The following is a 21,452-nucleotide window of genomic DNA, read 5'->3' on the forward strand; positions in this document are numbered from 1 at the left end:
TCCATTCAAGGTAGTTCACAGAAATTCAAATGCCCCATCTTTTTTTTTTTTTTTTCTTATGATTTTTTTCTTTTCCTTTTCTGCATTTGGTATACAGCTGCTGCCTAGGACTACTCTTTAGCATCTCTATAACTGAAAGTTGTAATCTAATGAGCAATCTTTTGATTCCACTGCAGAGATGGAAGACCAAGTGTCTCCTCAAATCAGTCCTACCTCGCCAACTTATGGAAAACAATTACCTGGCGCAACAATTCTATCTGGATGGAAAAGAATGGACAAAGTAACAACACATATAAGCTACCGCTCCTATACAGAGGAGCAGCTGCTAACGATGGTTTGGCTGCACCTGTACAATTTTCTAAACTTGGGTGCAAACCCACGTTCAAGCCCAAGCTAGTCCAACTTTCAAAGTGAACCAGTACAGCACTCTGAACCTCATTCTGCACCCAGCAGCCACCTACTTGCTGCACTGCAAGGCAAGGCAGCAGCCAGGCTATTGGACTCAAACCTATCACCCACTGCCCTCAAAACTCCTTGTTGATGGTTCAAAAGGCCCCTGCAAAGCAATACCTCAGCTGCATGCTTTTCCCTTGAAGCGCGAGATGTGGCATGAAGACAGGACTACAGGACAACCAGGACAACCAGGACAACCAGGATGACTCACTGAAGAGTAAGACACCACAATAGACATAGAAGTACTCTCATTATTGTGTCACAAAACACAACTTCAAGTCCAGAGCATATCATGCTTACACACATACTCATGCACAGACTTCACCATGTAGCTCAGACATAACTTGAGTGGCAGTTCTGTGGTGGGGGCAGGACTCCTTCTACCAACAAGCACAATACCTAACCTTGGCTGCATACCCATTACAGATCAAGTCTTGCCGCTTTTTTTAAACATCTTAATTACCTTACTAAGAATTTTGTTGAAAAAAAGATATTAAAATTAATAATCTCTATGGGCACACTATCTTTGATTCTCCTTGGTGAGAGATGTGCTGAAGTGCCTTCAGTCCAATTCCAGTTGTCTTGATATATTTGTACTGGCAGCCTCTAATTGCCCAAGGACAGTATTGGTTGAAATGTTAAACAAGCTTGGTGTAACACAGATACGAAACTTAATCATCACTCAGACAAAACGAAGGTTAATTAGAACATGTGTGTTGAACACTACAAAATAGGCTCGTATACTAAACTTCACCTAATTTCCTTAAAGTCTGTTTACCCAGCTGGCTAGGAACAACAGCAGAACTCCCTAAAATTGGACACATGTTAATCTTAAACCAACACCAGGAAGGAAGAAGTTATAATTGTGTTTATTCCTAGCTGCAAAAGACGGGATGTTTAATCAGAAATTTAATATACACTTTGATCCAATGTTAATGAGCTGACACTATGTTGTACATTGAACTGACTTCAAAGAGACAAGATTCCTTAAACAAATGTAATGTATATTTATGACACTGTTTAAGAAAAAGAAAACATTTCTTCTAATGAGGTCACCTTTATCAGAACATATTATCTGAGTAACTGGGGATAGTACATGTACATCAAGACATGTCAGAGCCTCAATTAGCTATGGCAAACTCAAGGTTACTGATAGCTGAAACTTCCTCAAAAATTAAGGCTGTATATATATATATATATATATATATATATATATATATTACTTTACATAATTTCTGTTCTTTTGTATCTAAAGCATATACCTCTACAAATATCTGTAAATATTGCTTTGATCCAATCAACAACATACCAAATTCTAAACTTTATTCTGTGGAAAAAGTAAGACTTCTCAAAGAAAATCAAAAAGATTCCCTTCAAAAAGACAGAATGATGGGAATATGCAACAGAAATTATATGTATGGGTTGGAACAAGAAAGCAAAATAAGCATATCACAGACAGCAACTGGCCACAGTGTGCCACAAAGGACTTTGCAAATTGTAAGTCAATATAAAGAGGAGTTAATGCTTATGTTCAGCACAGTAGAAATCTTAAAGTTACTGCCAAAGCAGTTACAATTACAGTTAAGATATATTTTACTTCCAAAAAGCCTGTGCCATTATAAAATTAACAATATTGTGATGTAATAGATACTGATCCACCACACACTGTAAAATGCAGGATTTACATACTATGAAGAAGAAAAAATCTTGAGGGGTTATAGAAGGACTAGTGCACCATCAACCAAAGGCAAAGCCACAGTTTTTGTAACTCTCTACCTTACACACAGAGTCCTGAGCAATCAAAAACACAGGCACTATGGTCTGTGCCCATGCAGTTCCCTAAGCAACTCTGGGCCTGTTTATCAAGTGTTTTTGCCTTCTGAATTCACTCAGCTGCTTCCCTCAGATCTGCCTGGTCCTCTTCTTGCAGGAAGTCTTGCACCCACACTTCTTTTTTCTACAACACATTAATTTCAAAATTTCAAGTTGCCTCTTTTACAAGTTTTATCTTAGACCTTCTCTGTTATCAAAGGCCTTGTAAAATAGATTTTTATTTATCACACTAGTTTGATTCAAATAGTGATGCTAATACTTCTGTGTATGAATGTGATACCTCCTGAATTCACTCCTGCATGCTTCAGTGCTCTTGAAGGCAGTTTTAGCTGAATCTGTAACACAATCCACCTACCTTCTTGGCAACACAAGCATAAGCACAGAACGATCCCAGCAAACTATTACAGCACATTAGGCAAGTCAACTTGATTTTGAGAAGCATCACTTAACCTACAGGGCAGGTGTTGTGCACTTGGATAAAAATTCAGATTTCTTTTCAGAGCAGTGTTTGGTGAAAAAGGAAAAAAGATAGAGATGTGTGTATGCATAATCCTTAATAAGAGAAATAAGGCTGAGGATCTTTTCCATATTCTGCCATGTACAAGTGGCTAGAACAATCCAGTTTCAAGTGTGTATTTTTATGACATAAAGAGGGCAATTACAGATCATTTAGGCAAGACAGATGCAAAGAGATTGGTAAATTGATATGCTGATTAAAAAAAAAAAAAAAAAAAAAAAAAAAAAAAAAGCACCAATTAAAATCTTTCACAGTACCCCAAAAACATTGTAAAATAAATACCAGACAACAACCTACCCATTAATCTGGTTTACGCAGAATGGAACATAAAAATAAAAATTATTTCGAGCACTAATTTTAATTACTATTTATATCAACAGAAAGACTTCAAACAGTAGCAGCATTATTTAACTATCTGTTTTAAACTGACATTTTATAAGGAGTTTGCTAGTTTTACACTAAAACTGGCATCTCCCTTTGCTAATCAGAAGAATATGACAACTACATATTTAAATAATCTTGCCACAAGATATACTCACATTCTCCATTTTCAGTATCTGTGAAAGTAATTTATACATTCATACACATAATATGTATATAAAATACATACATCTTTAAAATTGAAAGATAAAGGTGTCTGTCTGTTTCGGTAAAATGAGCTAATATTTACACATTTATGGTAAAAGAAAATGATCTAAAATAAGCCAGATAACTTTATGAAGTCATCTTGCATTAAAAAAAAATAAACAAAAGTATGAAGTTATTATTTCCACTTAACATAAAGATTCTGATGAAAATAGATGTAAACCTTTGCTATCTACTCTCAATCCATTGTTGGACAATGAAAATTTGTTGCATGTTATTTTTTGTTTTATTTTGTTTTCCATTTTTATCTACCAACTTCTTAAATGAGATGGCTGTTGAAGTGAACAAGTTGACATGGGCACTATCTGATATTTTTACTGAAAACTACATTGGCAGAATAAGAAGCTGATGCCTTTTAAATTGTGATAATTTTCATCCTGCATCTGAATAGCAAACCCCTAGTTAAAGATTCTACTATATAGATCCCTGGATTTCAGATTATCTTCCCCTGCACTGAGGACACCCCAGTCTCCTCAACGAGGAATAAAGTTAAACATAATCAATTCCTCCTGCAACTGTTTGATCAAAAACAAGAAGCAAGAATATAGAGAAATATTTATTACTTTTTCACTTTCTCCTCCTCCATTTCATCTTATATATGAATGAATATAGGAATGTAGGAATGAATGTAGGAAGGCTCTACAGGAGGATCTGGATAGGCTGGACTGATGGGCTGAGGCCAACTATATGAACGCCAAGTGCCGGGTCCTGCACCTGGGGCACAACAACCCCAAGCAGCACTACAGGCTGGGGGAAGAATGGCTGGAAAGCTGCCTGGCAGAGGAGGACCTAGGAGTATTGGTTGCTAGTTGGCTGAATATAAGCCAGCAGTGTGTTCAGGTGACCAAGAAGGCTAACGGCATCCTGGCTCGTATAAGAAGCAGTGTGGCCAGCAGGGCTAGGGAGGTGATCGTCCCCCTGTACTCGGCTCTGGTGAGGCCGCACCTCGAGTACTGTGTTCAGTTCTGGGCCCCTCACTGCAAGAAGGACATCGAGGTGCTCGAGAGAGTCCAGAGAAGGGCAATGAAGCTGGTGAGGGGTATGGAGAACAAGTCTTATGAGGAGCGGCTGAGGGAGCTGAGGTTGTTCATACTGGAGAAGAGGAGGCTCAGGGGCAACCTTATCGCTTTTATAAGTACCTTAAAGGAGGCTGTAGCGAGGTGGGGGTTGGTCTATTCTCCCACATGCCGAGGACGGAATGTGGTCTATTCTCCCACAGGACAAGGGGGAACGTGGTCTATTCCCCACAGGACGAGGGGGAACGGGCTAAAGTTGCATCAGGGGAGGTTTAGGTTGAAAAGAAGGAAGTTTAGGAAGTTTAGGAAGAAATTCTTTACTTAAAGGGTTGTTAGGCATTGGAATGGGCTGCCCAGAGAAGTGGTTGAGTCACCATCCCTGGAGGTCTTTAAAAGACTTTAGGTGTAGAGCTTAGTGATCTGGTTTAGTGGAGGACTTGTTAGTGTTATGTCAGAGGTTGGACTATGTGATCTTGGAGGTCTCTTCCAACCTAGATGATTCTGTGTTTCTGTGATATATACCTCACTATCCAGAGACTATGCTACTTTTCATAAAGACAAAAGGTAGTGTATGTTCCAGCTTCTGCTCTGTTCAGTTTTGAAGAAAGGCACTTTGCATTTTATTTTGAAGTGAGCCACAAAAGGATTCAAAATTGTAACTGCAGTTCACCACTAGCAGATTTTTGTAATATATTACAGTCAGTTGAACAGAAAAATCATAAAAGCTACTAAGAAATAGAAATAATAACTAATCTACAATTAACTACAATTAATTAATTACAATTAATTGTCATATGCTACAGTGTTGACTTTTTTCTGCAACCACAAAACAGCCCGGTTCCCTTCTCATATGTCAGCTCACTAACCAAAAATACAGCCCCTACATCCCTCCTCCTTGGGTGCACAGCACCGCTAAAGGAGGGGAGGGGGTGCAGAAGAGGCCTTCATTCAGCTCCTCACACATATCTGACCAGCTGAGCTTTGCTCCTCAAGCTCTGTACACACCTGTGTGCCATTCCCCTCTCAGGGCTTTTCACTCATCTCAGATCAATGCCACCGTCATACACAGAGTGTTTCTAAATATAAAGGGGGTGCATCTTGTAGATGTTACATGGCAGTGACCTCAGCAACAACCCATGCCGAGGAAGCCACACTTAAAATTTATTTCCAGTATAACTTAATTCTACATAAAAGGAAGTCAGGTTAAAATTATTGTAGCCTTCTAGAAGCTAAAAAATGGGGGATTAAACCACCTTTTTAAAAAGGATTAAATATTAGGCACAGTTATTCTGGCTGCAAAGAAAGGCAGATTATAATTTCTGTTTCTCAGATTTAATGTATTTCAGTTGGTTGAGTTGCATCCTTCCTAATGAATGCAATGACTCAACTAAATTACTGAGACTGAAACCAGAAAATAGCAGCGTTGCTTCTCTCCTTACCAGTGCTTTCCCACCGCCAAACACTACAGCTTGTTAGGACAAAGGCTTCAAGTATTTGCTAACAAAACATTAGCTCTCCATTCAACAAAGAAAATAAATAAAGACTTGGCTGCAAAGGTTATAACTTTTTATGGGACCAATAATGCCATAATGGAATGGAAATATCAGTATGTTTCTGATAGGTATCCATTACTACAGGCTTAAAAATAAAGAATCCATTGTAAAACTATTTTCCATACTGCAGCAAAACCACACTAAGAATAGCTGGAAACAAACAAACAAATAAATAAATAAATAATCCAAATGGTTAAAGTTTAAACACTGTGTCATGGTTTGAAGCAAAGGATGAAGACACTAACTTCATGAGACTGCTGTGAGTTCACAAAGGCTACCTGCAAGCTTGTGGCTCCAGAGCACTGCATCATTTCCATGTAGGAGACTGGGATCCACACGTTCTGTTTTTAACAAAGTTAAATTTGTGCCATCTGCACACTTGCCGAGGAAACACTCCAGTTCAGCAAGGGGAAGAGAAAAGTCCTGCACTTGGGGTGGAACAAGCCCACGTACCATTATGTGCTGAGGGACACCCAGAACGAAAGCAGCTCTGCAGAAAAGGACCTGAGGGTCCTGGTGGACACCAAGTTGGACACACGCCAGCAGCGTGCCCTTACAGCAAAGAAGGCTAATGGATCCTGGGCTGCATTAGGAGGGGTACTGCCCACAGGTCAAGGGGGGTGATCCTTCCCCTCTATTCAGCACACCTTCCCCTCTATTAAGTCCACACCTAGGGGTCTGAGTCCAGCTCTGGGCTCCAGCACAGGAGAGACATGGACATTATAAGAAGAGTCCAGAGAAGAGCCACTATGATGATCAAAGGACTGGAGCATCTCTCCTATGAGGAAAAGCTGAAAGAGCTGCACCTGCCTAGAGAAGAGAAGGCTCAAGGGGGATCTTATTAATGTAAATAAATACCTGAATGGTGGATGTAAAGAAGACAAAGCCAGGCTCTTTTCAGTGGTGCCCAGTACCAGGACAAGAGGCAATGGGAACAAACTGAAACATCAGGAAGAACATCAGGAGATTCCCCCTGAACATCCATCAGGAAGCACTTCTTTATTGTCAGTGTGACTGAGCACTGGCACAAGTTGCCCTGAGTAGTTGTGGAGTCTCCCCAGTTAAAGGTCTTCAAAAGCTGTGTCTAGATGGCCCTGTGCAACCTGCTCTGGGAGACACTGCTTCAGCAGGGGATAAAGCAGAATAACCTCCAGAGGTCCCTTACAACCTCCACCACTCTGTGATTCCATGATAAATTTGCATGAAACCAACACTGGCCTCATGTAATTTTCCTTAACAAAAACAGGCTCAAAATTGTGTAGTCACCATGACCAAAGTACCACCACAAGTATGCAAAGACACTAGTTTGTCAATGGCTTGACTGATGAACCACAGTAACTAACCGAGATTAAACTGCTGATCGATTAAGACAGTGTTGTAGCCAACAAAAACAGGAAAGAACGGACATGTACGTCAAATATGAATTGACAAAAATTACATATGAAAAATCCCGGCATATATTTTAATAACTGAACTAGGTTTCCTACATCAGAACATAACCATACATGTAAGTAGTATAAGCCAGAAACTCTAAGTTTGGTGTCAGGATTAAAGATTCAAAAGGGCAGAAAACTCAGAACCAACTGATTTCTACCAGTTTGACATACCTGCCTGCCCCTCCTCCCTCAGTACAGCACTGTGCAGTTAAGTATGTATGAACAGTAACCTAAAATATGCCACCTTCTCCCACTTCTGACTCCTAATATTCATCCCTTTAAACCGTAAGAAATGTTTCATTCTCGTTTTCTTTTAATTCATAAAGAACAGATGGGTTTCCAAATAGCTGTTGAGCTCATTCACTACATGATTAAAAAAAAACTTAATAAATGTCATTACTTAATCTTGAAGCTCACGTCCAAAAAAAGTTTTTTTAATAAAATAGGTGTGTCTCTTCTGAAGGGTTTCCTTCATACTCGGCAGTTGTATCTCAAAATCTTTTATTATTTTTGTACAATAAATGAGGATTGCCATGCTATTTTTAAGTTGGAGATGCTGTTTCAGGTGTCATGCTTTGAAAAAGTTTGAAGTATTCAAGACATGGACATTATGAAAAGAGTCCAGGGACTCTTTTCATGTATGCTGAGAGTATTTTGAAAAGCATTTTACCTATACCAAAGGAGTTGTTTGTTTGTTTGTTTTACTTACTTTTCTTCAACTATATTGTCTTAAAACTAGACTATTCTGATCATATATATGTTGAAGTCTGAAACTGATAGGTAAGCTACAAAGAATTTATGACTAATTATGTGGTCATGCTAGTAGCTCTGATATAAAAAAAAAAAAAATAGGGGAAAAAAATATAATTTTATTCAGTACTATAGAGATGCTCTCAAACACCTGACTACCCATTTTGATTTCAACAGACAGGGATATCTGTTCAGGCATGTTTTGTGATTATTTGTATGAGGGAACTTTGCACACAGACTCAGTACATATTTAAGAGTCTTCTATTTGGAAATAGCCAATTGTTTTATAATCAAATACTTATTCAACTGCTTAGAATGCATTGATTTTAATCATATTGATTATATCTATCAATCTCTCAGCAGGAAAGTGCTTGAATAAACAGACCTGGACATATTTCAGAAAACTTCTACACATCTGATTTGATGTTCAGTCTAGGAGAAAAACTTCAAGCAAGTCTTTATGTGTAGAGAATACTATGTATTTATTTCAAAAGCACAGATTACAAACAAACAAAGTATATTTAAATAAAGTACCATTTCAGATAATAAACTGCAGCTTCTAACAACTTAATTATACATCTGACATGGCAGAAATTTACATGTTTAAAAATAGCGTCTGCCTTATGTGTATGCCTTGCATTACTTTAAGGGTCTTGACAATTAAACAATGTGGTTGTCCCTTTTTTCTGTCCATGCAGAGGACATCAGAATCCAATGCTAGTTTCTGACACCAGGAAGTATAACTATATTGAGCAGAAACACAGAATGGTTGATGTTGGAAGGGACTTCTGGGGATCACCTGGTCCAACTCCCTCGTTGAAGTAGGACTCCCTACAGCAGGTTGCCCAGGACCATGTCTGGACAGTTTCTGAGCTTCTCCAAGGATGGGGAAGAGAAACTTACTAAACTGCTCTCAACCACTAACAAAACCAGACAGGAAAGGAAAAATGTGTAAAATATTCCATATACAGTAAAAACTGAGGATATAATAAGACAACAAAAAGATCATTGCTTTTAAAAGAATGAGAAAAAAAAGCAGAGAGCATAACTGCTCCAATATTGCCTTCCCCACATAAGTATACCAGACCAGATCTGCCTTACTACTTATCCATCCATGCCCTCCTCCATTTTCAGTGCAAAAAAAAAAAAAAACAGCATTTTTTGGTTTGCCTTTCACCGTATTTTGCTAACGCAATTCAATAATCATATGTAAGGCATTTTATTTTACTGTCTAACTGGGTGGAAGAATGGCATGCTTATGCATGCACATTTTCTGCTCCAGCTTCCCAATACATCACAAGTGACAAGCACAGAACTGATTGTGAGTAAACTCAGAGATGAGAAGAGATTGAACACAATACGTGGTGTTTGCTGTCCAGTGATTTTACCTGATTGTGTATGTGAATGATAGCCAAGGAGACTGATCAACATTGTACACCTGTATTGGCATTATGCTTTGTTCAGGTCCTTGTTAAACCTGAGAATACAGCAATGATGTTCAACAGTTTCCAGAATCCAACTTTTAAGGAAGCAGTTTTGATTCACTCTCTTCAGTCAAAGAATCAAACTATACCTTCAAACCTAGTTTGTTAAATACAGTCTTTGACTGTAATGTGCCTTTCTTTCCTTTTTTTTTTTTAAACCCTCAACAGCAGAACTGACAAGTTCCCCCCTGCCTTCCTGATTTTTTTCCTTGTAAGCACTTTTTTTTAGTTATGTTGTTTAAAATGCAATGTTGGCAATGAGATATTGCTGGAGGCTTTGGACTGATGCCTTCTGAAGCTTCCACTTTTCCCAACTTTTACTAGCAATAAAGAATTTGTTTCTAGAAACATGTAATTTTAATTACAAAATTACCCCAAAAACATAAATGGAATTTAATTGGTTACAAAGTAATATTTTCACATAATCAAGGGATTGTTTAAGGGATTTAAGGCATAATTTATTAGTTCTGGATAGGTTGCACATTTTAATTCCTACAGGCAAATAACAAACTGATTAGTAAGTGCAATAAAGCAATTTATTTGTCTGACAATTGGCAGCTAGAAGTGCAATAATTTACTTGATCAATTGCCATTTTAAAGAACATTAAAGCTTCTCATAATTATGTTATCTATGTGGTATGCAGATGAACAACAATACAGCATTATCCCTATTACATTAGTGATTTAATATGATGTTTCTGCCAGGTTTTGTACCTTTCTATATAATGCAAAAGGAAGTAATTACTTTTTGTACTGAAAGACTGAAGAACTGACCCTCTTCTAGACATGCAAAGAATTTGACTACAGGAAGAACTAAAGATGATTGCTTCTCTTCATCCAAATCTTTCTGATATTCAAAACCCTGCATGGCAGTTTTGATTAAGAGTCTTCTGGTCATTTAGTTCTTCAAAATTCTGTCACTGTCAAGTGAAGATAATCACACCACCCTCTGGAGGGAAGATCTGCCAGTTTGTTACATATGATGAAGTTCTCCTCATGTTATCAATTCAATTACTTTGTTGGGTAGCATCAGCAGCTAACAGATTTTGTAGTCCAGTTCTCTGATGGCCTAGCTTCACTGAATTCAGTGGCCCTAAACCAACACAGGAAGCCATAGTAGGGCCAATAAATACCACACACATTTCAAACAGACATTATACAATGGAAAAGACTATAACAAATGTGTAAGATCATCTTTATAAGATCAAATGATACTTCGGCAATCTAGGTTAAAAAATATTTACCAGTCCGAAGTTCAGATGAACTAGAGTACATTGCCTTGAGAAAGTCAAGTGGGGATTGCCTTGGTTCCCTATTGCTTTACTGGAAGCATCTTATATCCGATTAAAAAGAAAGATAGGGAAAAAGTATTACATTAAAATCACAGGAGGTTCAAGAAAAAGTGAACAAGTACATTTTCATGGCTCCCACTGAAAACAAAAAACACAAAGCTGAGAGAGATACAATATACCACACATACATAAAGACACAAACACATACACGTTCAGAAAATAGTTACTCATTTCAAATCAACATGAGTAAAATTAACCCCGTTCTTCTACTTCTCTCAAATAATCTCATTTAAAAGAGATTTACAAGGGGGATCCATTCTGTCTTTGACAGAATTAATTCTGGAAAGATATTTTGTGCTAAATGAGAAAGGTCAAAAACCTCATTAAGATTCTAACAGACTTAAAGTTTTAATGACTGGAAACTTATGTTCTATGCCACTGAAAACTATGAAGTGGAATTTCAATTTTTGTCATTTATAATGAAGCCAACTTACCAGAGTAGAGACCAACTAGTAATGAGCTCAGTATATTCAGATTTCTAACGAAGTTCTGAGAGAGCTTACATAATTTAATTTTCAGAATAAATATTTTAATAAGAGGTACATTCCCCTTCTACACTATGAGCTTTCAAAAAACTTCACTGTCAATGTTGTGAATTATGTCAACTAGTTTATCTTTTACCTCATTTGCTCAAAGAGACAAGCAGTGGTAGATTTTCCTACCTTTCTAATACCCAAACAATCTGCTGTCATTAATGACTTTTACCTCAAATCATCTCCATGAAGTAGGAAAGCATTCAGCTACGTTATTAATAGGGAACTGAAGTACAAGGTAAAAATACCCACAGGATTGTTTGTACAATTTGGTAAGTCATTAGTTCTTTTATCTATCTATTCTCATCTTCGAGTTCTGCACTAGCTCCTCTTGTTTGGTAGTGCCTTTAACACCTTCAGCATTCTACTTGCGTAACTACTTCTACAAACTCCTCTTCACATAGCACTTACTTTCCTGGACATCTTTTTGGTTCCTGTGAATATTCCTAAGAAAGTACACAGCCCTCAACTGCAATGAAGACCAAGAGGATCTCTAATCTACAGTTGGAGGTTTCTGACTTCCCATTTTTACTAGCAGTCTGCAACACCTACAGATTTTACAAAAATCTAGCATTAATCATAGAATCATTAAGGTTGTAAAGACCTCCAAGATCATCTGGTCCAACCATCCCCCTACTACTAATGTCATCCATTAAACCATGTTTAGTTGTTAACAGAGTTGTCTTCCCACATATTTATTCAGGATTTTCACATAAATGAAAACACAATGTTTGTGAGTCAACTAATAAAATATTCTCTTCTTTGGTTATTATTAGTAATTGTTCACTGAACTACTCTAGCATTAGGTGAGAATTCTGCATGGAAAAGAAGGTAAACTAGAATTATGTAATCCACCTTTCAGCTAACAAATTGCTGATTAATTCAGTATCTTACTGACAGTATGGCAATTATTATTTTTCTGTAACAAGTAATGCCTGTGGCATTTAGAAGACATCTCCCCTTTCACTTCTCTGCATAACAAGGATTCTGGATCTGTTATTAAAAAAAAAAAAAAAAAAAAAAATATCAACATAATACATTAATGCAATTCCTAGAAAAATCCTTGTTATCATGATTTTATGCTGCACAGTTCATAAGAGCCTTGCAGAATAGCACAGACATAGATAGAACATACCCCATGGTCTTTAGCAGCCGTAACCACTTTTAAAAGAATATCTTCTTCAACAAATGGCCTCACAGCATCGTGGATAATCACTACTTCTGGTTTCTGCAGCAGACGGTTGGAAGATTGATTCTCTGCAAACACTTTCAGTCCATTGAAAATTGATCGGTGACGTGTTATTCCACCTTTCACTACTGTAACTCTTTTGTGGCCGTATTTTTCAATTATAGACTTCATTGTTTCAATATTTTCAGGGGAGACCACCACAATAATGTCAGATATCCAGCTTACCCTAGAAGAAAACAGTACAAAAATGACTAAATAAAGCTACAAATATCTCCATGATACAAATAAATTTATTTCAAAAACTGAAGCTAGCTAAATAAAGCTTCTCTCAATATTCTCAAGTACATATTTTGTGTATAAGCCCACTACCCCTAAAGAGGGAGCTACATGACAGGATCTCTACTGATACATGGATGTCAACCAAAGTAACTGGAATTCTGGGAAGGCACTTGCAGAAATAAAAGCTTCTAATAACCCTTTGAAATAGTTCTTACTCAAACCTCATTCACAGCTTCAAGTGTAACTTCTAAATCTAGACCTACAGTCTATTATTTTAGTCTCTTCTAAAACAGAGTCTCCACAATCAATTGGTAAATCCTAGCACGTGGAATATTCTCAGTTCTACTGCAGAGCACACAAAGTACAATTAAATAAGAGGAAGGCCACAAGAGGATGACGGAAAGTAACCTGAAATAAAGATTGCTATCAAGGCAGGTATGACCAGGAACTGACAGATGCGAAGTGTCAAAATTGTGACACTTGAGTATTAACAGAAAACATAGTGCTAGTTTGGGAAAAACATACATTTTGTGCAGGCTTCTACTCTAGGAAGCTAGCAAAATGTGAAAACACAGTTAAGTTAGATACTACTACCATAATATGAAAAGCATGTTTTAAAGAACTTCAAGCCTTTAATGACAGTATCAGCCTAGCTCTAAAAAGGAGCAAGGGGAGAAGAACGCACAAGATTAAGAACAGCCATAACTGAATTGAGGATGAAAATTTACTTGCATCAAAGTACCCAAGAAAACATACTAGAGTCACATGCATCAACTATACATCAAAATAATGCAAGTATCACCATTCAAATGCAGCTGAGTGTTTCATATCCTAAGTGCTCTGTCTGGTGCATCAAAAATGGAGTTATAATTATTCCTTTTCTGTGTCTCCACAGACAAAAGGATGTTTGTTTGTTTGTTTTAGTGTAATTGACAAGAAACTCATCAGGTTAAGAATGATTTCAAAACCAGTTTACTATTTACTATACTCATGTGGAGCCTACACATACAGCTATGAAAGAAGAGAAACACCTATGGCATATTCTTACAACTAAAACTAGCAAAGCTATTGAAAATAATTTTGCAGAGACAAGATGGACTGAAGTACTAAATACTTGCAGTTAAAAAGCAACAGTGAAAAACTTATGGTTCTTCAGAAATATAAATGCTCAAGCTATTGTCCTCTTCAATAACACACGAGAAGGCACTGCCTAGGAACTATCCTTACTCAAAAAGCAAAGTCATCTGTGATGCAAACCATTTCCCTAGAACAATGTGAAACAACAGAGCATCTTCTACCTTCTTTGTTTTGTTTGTTTAGTGACTAATATAACTCCATGGAAAAATATTTTAATGAATTTTAAATAACTACCAAAAATAAAATAAATTGAAATGTTATTAGCATTAAAAAAGACTTTATGTTCATTTTATTATTAACAAAGGCTGAAAATACAGCCAAACCAACATATTCTCAGCATTTCTTAAGTACTGAAGTTGTGCAAATGTAAAATATGAAGTCATATGGTTTCAAGTTTCATTTCAACTTGTCACTCACCACAGGTTCATCAAAAGGTTTGCAAATCTCTTGAATGAGTCCTGGCACAATCCTACACTTAGCCACAAAACTTAACACTTCTGCATGACTTCAACTCAGAACTGGGGCAAACTAACTGGATTCATCTCAGTTCTTCTTTTGAATATTGAGAATCAGGCATTAAAAAAAAAGCAAAAACTCAAGAAGAGCTGTGTCACACTAACCAAACCAAGAGCTCTGCACTGCTCTTTGCAGAAGGGCTGTAGAGCTGTACAGTTCTCAGAGCAGGCAGTCCACACATTCACTAGTGACTGTCTAAGAAGAGCACTGACATTTCCCATTCCGGAGCCAAATAAAACAGATCATGATGCAACAGTGTAGTACACACAGCATCTTCTGAGAACCAGGGAAGTATTGGCCAGCCTACGATAAATCTGTGCACAGAGGGGCTGGAATGGCTCAAGGCCTCCAGTGGTACAATACACTGAGATGTGACAGGATGCGGTCACAGCTCCACCCTGTGTCTGGATAAACACATTCATAAACCTAAGTATGGCCTTAAACTCATTCCGGACCGACTTTTTATATTTAGAGCTGGGATTCAGAGATGCAACCTATTCCTATAAGGTACTCTCTCAACTGACGAGGCAGAGCAGTTTATGCTTTGAAGCATAAAGTATCCCATCAAAATCTATTTACAAAATCCATGTAGCATACTAATTCAATAAAATATTCTACAACTTCCACATGAATGAGAACTGTGTATTAACACAGGAGTTTACATTTTTAATAATATGCTTATGGAAATGTTGCAAATGTTTAATGAAGTAGAAAGACAACATTACAGAGTCAATCTGACAGCAAAGATCTTTCTTCCCCTTAATTTATCACGTTATTTTCTTTAGAAAGATTTCATACTAAGATAACAAACTCAGGACCTGCTTAAAAACAAACAAACAAACAAAAAAGTTTAAAAAGTTAGTAAATACCTTTTCTGTTTTATAACTGTAATATAAGAGCAAGGAAAAATCTGTGGCTTAATAATGGAAGCTTTGGAAAGAATCAGCATAAGGCACAGAAGAGAACAGAGTAAGGTACCCTGATGTGCTTTAACAAGTAATAAATATGGAACTCTAGTGCCTCCCTAAATCATAGGCTGCAATTCTAAAGTGGAGAATTATGTCTGATCAAATGAAACAAAAGCAACAACTCCAGTCACAATCACTTTACAACTGCCATGAGAGGACCTTGACATTACAAGATAAAATAAAAATAACAGTGGAGCAAAAAAAGGATTTATGTTTGTTTCCTGAGACTGTCCTTCTGGTCATCACTTACTGAAGTCTAAAAGACCAGCCAGACCAGCTGCCTAGTGGAAAACACTATTGTTGCATTAAACTTCAAAGAAAAGAACATGCATGTATATTAGCTGACCTAGAACTCAAAGTAAAGGAGCTCATTAACTCAGCAACAGCTTAAGCCATTGCAAAGCTTCACAATACAATCTACAAAAGAAATAACCAATGAGTTACTCTGCAAACAGGAGGCTCAGGTACAAATGTGGCTTTCAGGTTTAACCCCCTATTAGTTTACTCACATGTAAATCAAAACTGAGCCTTAAATCCTCAAGACTAGTTTCTGCTGCTGTTAGCCAGATACTTACACATAACCCACTGAAATTGGCATTTCTGTTAGCAAAGCAGAACAGAGCCAGGCAGTCACTGCTGAGATGAGTTAGCATAAGATATGATCTTTCACCATCACAGAAACTCCTCAGAAGCACCAGACAAATCATTACTTTTCCTGATTTTACTATTCAAGCACCAAATGAGAAAAAGAACTTCCAAAAAAAAAAAAAAATACAGAATGCAAACATTATTTCTTTTGCTCCCTCCCTTTTTTCCTGCCCTATAACAGTTTCATAATAACTTTGCTGATATATGAAAAATATGTGAATATACGTATGTGTTTTTACAGTACAACTATGGAAGCAGGAGCTTTAAAACTGAGAAGTCTCACAGGTACATGAAGGAAGTTCTGAGCATCCCATGTATAGATGATATCCATTCTTCCTGAAAGACTAAACTAGCATTCCTTATTAGTCACAAAAAAATAATGAAGATACCTTCATAAAGTGAAGACAACTGGATTATTTGCTATCATTATTTTTAGCTCATAAGCAATTAAAAGGGTCGGACAAACAGAATTCAAATAAGTCGGACAAACAGAATTATCATGCTAGATACACTTACAAAAATGTAATTGTGTGACCTGGAGAGAATGCATCAGCCAAAGAGGAAAAAATACTTGGCAAATAAACTATAGAAGACAGTTCTGAGGAGGCGATTATTTGGAAGCTTCCCCCAGGTAATGTTTTTTTTGACACCAGGCCACCTGTTTTATGAGACTACATTACAATAAACAAAGCTGTCTGAAACCCTCATGGAAAAGTTCTATTTTGCCAGTAAACATGTTAACTCTGCTTTCCTCTTTTATAACATCTCAATGTACTTTCAGTGACTGCTGAAATATGAGCACCACAAGAATAAGAGCAGCTTACTTACTGTTGTCCCACAATTTTAAATCAACCTTTACCTTAGTCATTTCTCCTCTCTATAGCTTTAGCAAAATTCTTCAATGCTGCACACATATAGCCAATTCCTCCCTGCCTCAGGAAAGAAATCAGAAATGTTCTTCCCTAAATAAACATACACAAGGGAATTAAAATAAAGTAAGAATCCCACTAGTCTATGCAAAAGCAAAAAAAGAGGAATGCCATTGTAGATCTGTTGGAATTGATACAAAGGCCTCACATAGTTCAACAAAAGCAGAAACAAAACCAATGGAAAAGACACATATCTAAGTACGCTAACACACTTTATTTTTATCCCCAGGGTAGGACCTGACCTTCCTATCAGTGCCACTGTAGTGGTAGTAAAAAACAATCCTTCTTCCTTACGTTATTTTTTCTCACCTTCTCTTCCTAAGGGCATTGTCTTTGATTATTATTGGCAGGCCAACCTTTTACATTCTGTCATCCTATGCAACAGGATGCAATGCTTATTCATTCATGTCTGCTCTTGTCTTGTCTACCACTTTTTTCTACATAAGTATTTAAGATTCTCTCTCCTTTCAGCAGAACAGCGTAAAAACATTTTCCTGTTTTTAAGACACATGAAAATCAGCTACAAATTCTTGATTTGCTCAAGTATTTGTCCGTACATTGCTACATTTTTTTTCAGATTAAAAAATAAATAAATAAATAAGGCTGCAATAGCTGAGGTAACCAGAAGCTCAATAGGAGTTGTTACAGGTTAACAAGTCAATGATTTATTAAATTACAGCAGGTAGACAACAGACATAAGATAGCAGGTATCAAGCTAAGCGCAGAAAATGTGACTTCTGGGTAATAGACAAGTGACAAAGTGCAGCTCCTATGCTCATGTTCCCAGAGTAAGAAAAAGGTACCTCCTTTGCAGTTTCAGAGTCTGAAGATTTAAGTTGAAAATGACTCACTTCAGGCTTTAGATTATATCTGTCAACAGCTCCCCATACACATACATACCAGTCAACACTAAGTCAGGACAGAGATGGCAGAAAGCTCTGCCTGTGAGAGGACTAGCACTGGTTATCGCGCTCCAGTCATTAACTGGACTGCTTATGACACTCTTCAAGCCAGGAGAAAGCACTAGGTTTTTACTCTCACTGTCAAGTTTGGATCACGCGACTGGTTGGCCCGTGCAATTTGAATTCAATCTTTTATTTTTTTTGCAGCTTTAGGACATAAATATAAAAGTGTTGCTCAGAGAACTGCTGTTTTCCCAGAGCTTAGTGGCAGCACAAAAAATGAGGACTTTTAATGAATGTTTTATTTTCCTATGAATATCATTTCCTTCCCAAACCTCACTGCTCTCTTTTCCAGGTCTCCAAGACGCTGAGCGAGGATATTACTCTTCTTCTCTGTAGATTTCTGTGACATTTTGGCAGAAGCTACAACTGTGACAAGCTCTGGATTGGAGGCTTTGCTTTCTGATGCACTCAGCTTTGTGACTGGCTGCTGTTGAAAAATCAAATAAAGAAAACGAGCAGTATTTCTTTCACAAAGTAACAAGTGACCTGAGGGAAGCCTCTCTGGGTGGGAACAGGAAAAAAAAAAAAAAAAAAAAAAAAAAAAAAGAGGCCCAATTTTTGATGTCCTGTAAGTTTCCATGAGTTAAGAACTTCAAGAGACATTGGCAACGCCGTTTTTTTTTTTTTCACCACCTTGCTTTCCTCCCCGTTTATCCTCCCTGAAACCCTAAAGTTTGAGGTTTTCTCCCTACAAGTCGCTGCAGCCCTGCCGGTGCAGCTGGCGCCCCGCTCCTACCTGAGGCGACGCCGGGTACACGGCTTACGTTAACACTTGGCAACACTGCATGAACTGCCCCTCACACGCTCAGAACAGCCTTTCTGAGACTCAGAACAGCCCTATGAGACCCCCGGCTGCTCGGACCCCCCTCGCTGGAACCCCTCGCTCCCTGTCACCACAAAAAGGCTGCAACGGGGCCGGGGGGAGCGGGGCCGGGGGGAGCGCGGCCTCGTTACCTCTCCATCGCCCGCACCGCGTAGCTGACGAGCGGCCGCCCCTGCAGGCCGCAGAACTGCTTGGGGGTGGCGCCGCCCAGCCGCTCCCCGCTGCCGCCCGCCGGCAGCACGGCCGACACCGCCGCTGACACCGGCTCCATCGCCGCAGGGCCCGGACACGGCTCCGCTCCGCGGACAGGCGGCACCGCGCAGCCGCCCGCCCGCCTCACTTATTTGCCCGCTGCATCCGCAAACCAAAGAATCCACTGCGCGCGCCCGCCCGCCCCTGTTTCCCTTCCCCCCCCCCTCCCCGCAGAAACGCGCGGGCCGGGCAGCCCCCGGGGGCGGGGCGGGAGGGGCGCCCCGGCCGTGGGGCAGCGTGAGGCCACTGCGCGCCAGTTAGGCGCCCGGCGCATGCGCAGTCCGCGGCGGGGCCGCTCCCGCCTGCGGCAGGAGGGGGGGACGCTTGTGGAGGTTGACCCTTCGTTCCATCTCTCTCAGCGGGGCTCCCGTCAGTGCCCTCGGGGTTCTGTTAGTCCTGTTGGGAATAAACTGAGTAGAACCCACGTGGAGGCTTCTCTGAGAAGTCAGGCCCCAAAAGTACCGCGGAAGGAAGTTTGTGCCCGTGTTAGGGCGTGAAAAATGACCATGTGGGAGCACAGAGGCGCCACAGTTAGCAGTTACTCGATGGGAGTGAGGCGGTCCTCCTGCCAAAAGCACAACTCAAAGGCCCTCCTCACTGAAATACTGCACGGTGCAGTGCAGACACGTACACGTTGCATGCAGGGGGCTGAAGTCACACCAGCTGGTGCCACACAGTGGGATGGGAGAGGGGCTGAAGGCAAGGGAGATGGGCGTGTAAAGTAGGGAAAGGACAGGAGTCACACACATGGCTGGAGAACTGGGATGGTTGGAGAGCCCTTTCATCACTGACAGTGTTTAGCTGGACATTGAACTGCCTTCGTGATAAGTTTTGGTCTTGTCGTCAGGACTGCTAATCATATGGGACTTTATGTTGGCTGTAGAACGTGTTCGCCTGTTTCTTTTCCTTCTCAGTGAGTCTTACATTTTCCCTTCTTTGAAAGTGTTGTTCTCTACAGCTAATTCTTGAGTGATAACATAAGGTTTGTCTGCTGTCTCTTTCCAGGACTTCCAAATTTGCCTTGACTCTTTCCTCTGTGCAGATTGCAGTGCATTCACTGACACTTCTTTGTTATCAGATGCCCAAAATGAAATTTTCTTCTTAAGGTAGGCTCCTCCAGCATTTATGCGGATCTTGGATCACATAAGTTACATCATTTTAACTTCTTTCCTTGCAACTGTTCCATACAAACACATTCATGGCAGGGTGTTCTGCAACATTCTCACTTCTTCCTTTTTTTTCATTAGATCAGATATTCTGAATTCCTGATTCAGGTCTTCATAATTCAATTCATGAAGAGCACAGTCATAAATCTAGCCAAGCCTAGCTCATTGTCCAGACTTTTCTTCTTGTTTGCATTATTATAAGCAGCAAAATATAATCTGTTTTGTTCCTGTGACTCCTCCCACTGTGAGGAGTAAGGCTTTCCCAAACACACTAGAGTCCCTTTAGAAAAACTTCCCTTCCTGACATCACAATTTTGCACTTCTTCCTCTATTCCAACCGTCTGTTGTACCTTCCCTTGCCCACGTAGTGTTTCCCCTCTTTGTTTCTTTCATGCATATTAATTTAATCTATGAAGGTTAAAAAGAGAAATTCTGGAAAGAGGATCACATGGAAAAATGGTTCTGTTTTTGTTCTGAAGCCCATTTTCCTTATTATGTTACGTGGATGAGGCTTGATCTGTCCTGAAGAAATTATATTTGATAATAACCTTGATAGTCGCACACCTCATTGCCATCAAATATATTGTATATTAAAGATGAGGTTTGGTGATCCAGCCAAGCTTTGAAGCTGCTTATGGATGTACTTGGCCTTCAGATGTTTCAGAAGTTTTCATGTTTCTCACAGTCCTTATGAAGTCAAAAGACGTTTGTATGTACCTCTCTCTGAGGTGTAAAGAAGAGCCTAGAGATGCTAAATGAAATTCTCTATGGCTTTTAAGTGCTGAACTCCTGTATAGTTATAGAGGGGCATGAAGTCTACTCCTCTAGTTCTGTGAATAACTGATTTGCCTGACATTACACAGGAAAATTGCACAGGGCAAGGGTTTACATGTATACGTGCATTTTTGAACATGTATATTTTTAAACTAATTTCTTAGGTAGCTTAAGTCTGAAACCCTTCTGCTTCTACTTTTCAAATTTTCACACGATGGAACTAGTCTAGTAGTA

General features: G+C 39.0%; 1 protein-coding gene across 6 annotated transcripts in view; it reads right to left on the reverse strand.

The window, feature by feature from the left end:
- CRPPA (CDP-L-ribitol pyrophosphorylase A) overlaps nt 1-19,397 on the reverse strand; it is a 127,285-nt gene extending 107,888 nt beyond the window's left edge. For 5 of the 6 annotated variants that reach the window (XM_082752185.1, XM_082752189.1, XM_082752187.1 and 2 more), the window contains exons 1-2: nt 19,158-19,397; nt 12,708-12,987 (exon numbers count right to left, since the gene is read on the reverse strand). In XM_082752185.1, the coding sequence (XP_082608311.1) occupies nt 12,708-12,987; nt 19,158-19,297 (420 nt within the window). In that variant the 5' untranslated portion in view covers nt 19,298-19,397. Of the gene's footprint in view, nt 1-12,707; nt 12,988-17,168; nt 17,243-18,475; nt 18,507-19,157 lie in introns of those variants that run through there. The other variant, XM_082752190.1, reaches the window with a different exon arrangement.
- Nucleotides 19,398-21,452: the final 2,055 nt, after the last annotated feature.

This window comes from Aythya marila (assembly GCF_965140915.1).
Source record: "Aythya marila genome assembly, chromosome: 2".
NCBI classification, from domain to species: Eukaryota; Metazoa; Chordata; class Aves; order Anseriformes; family Anatidae; genus Aythya; species Aythya marila.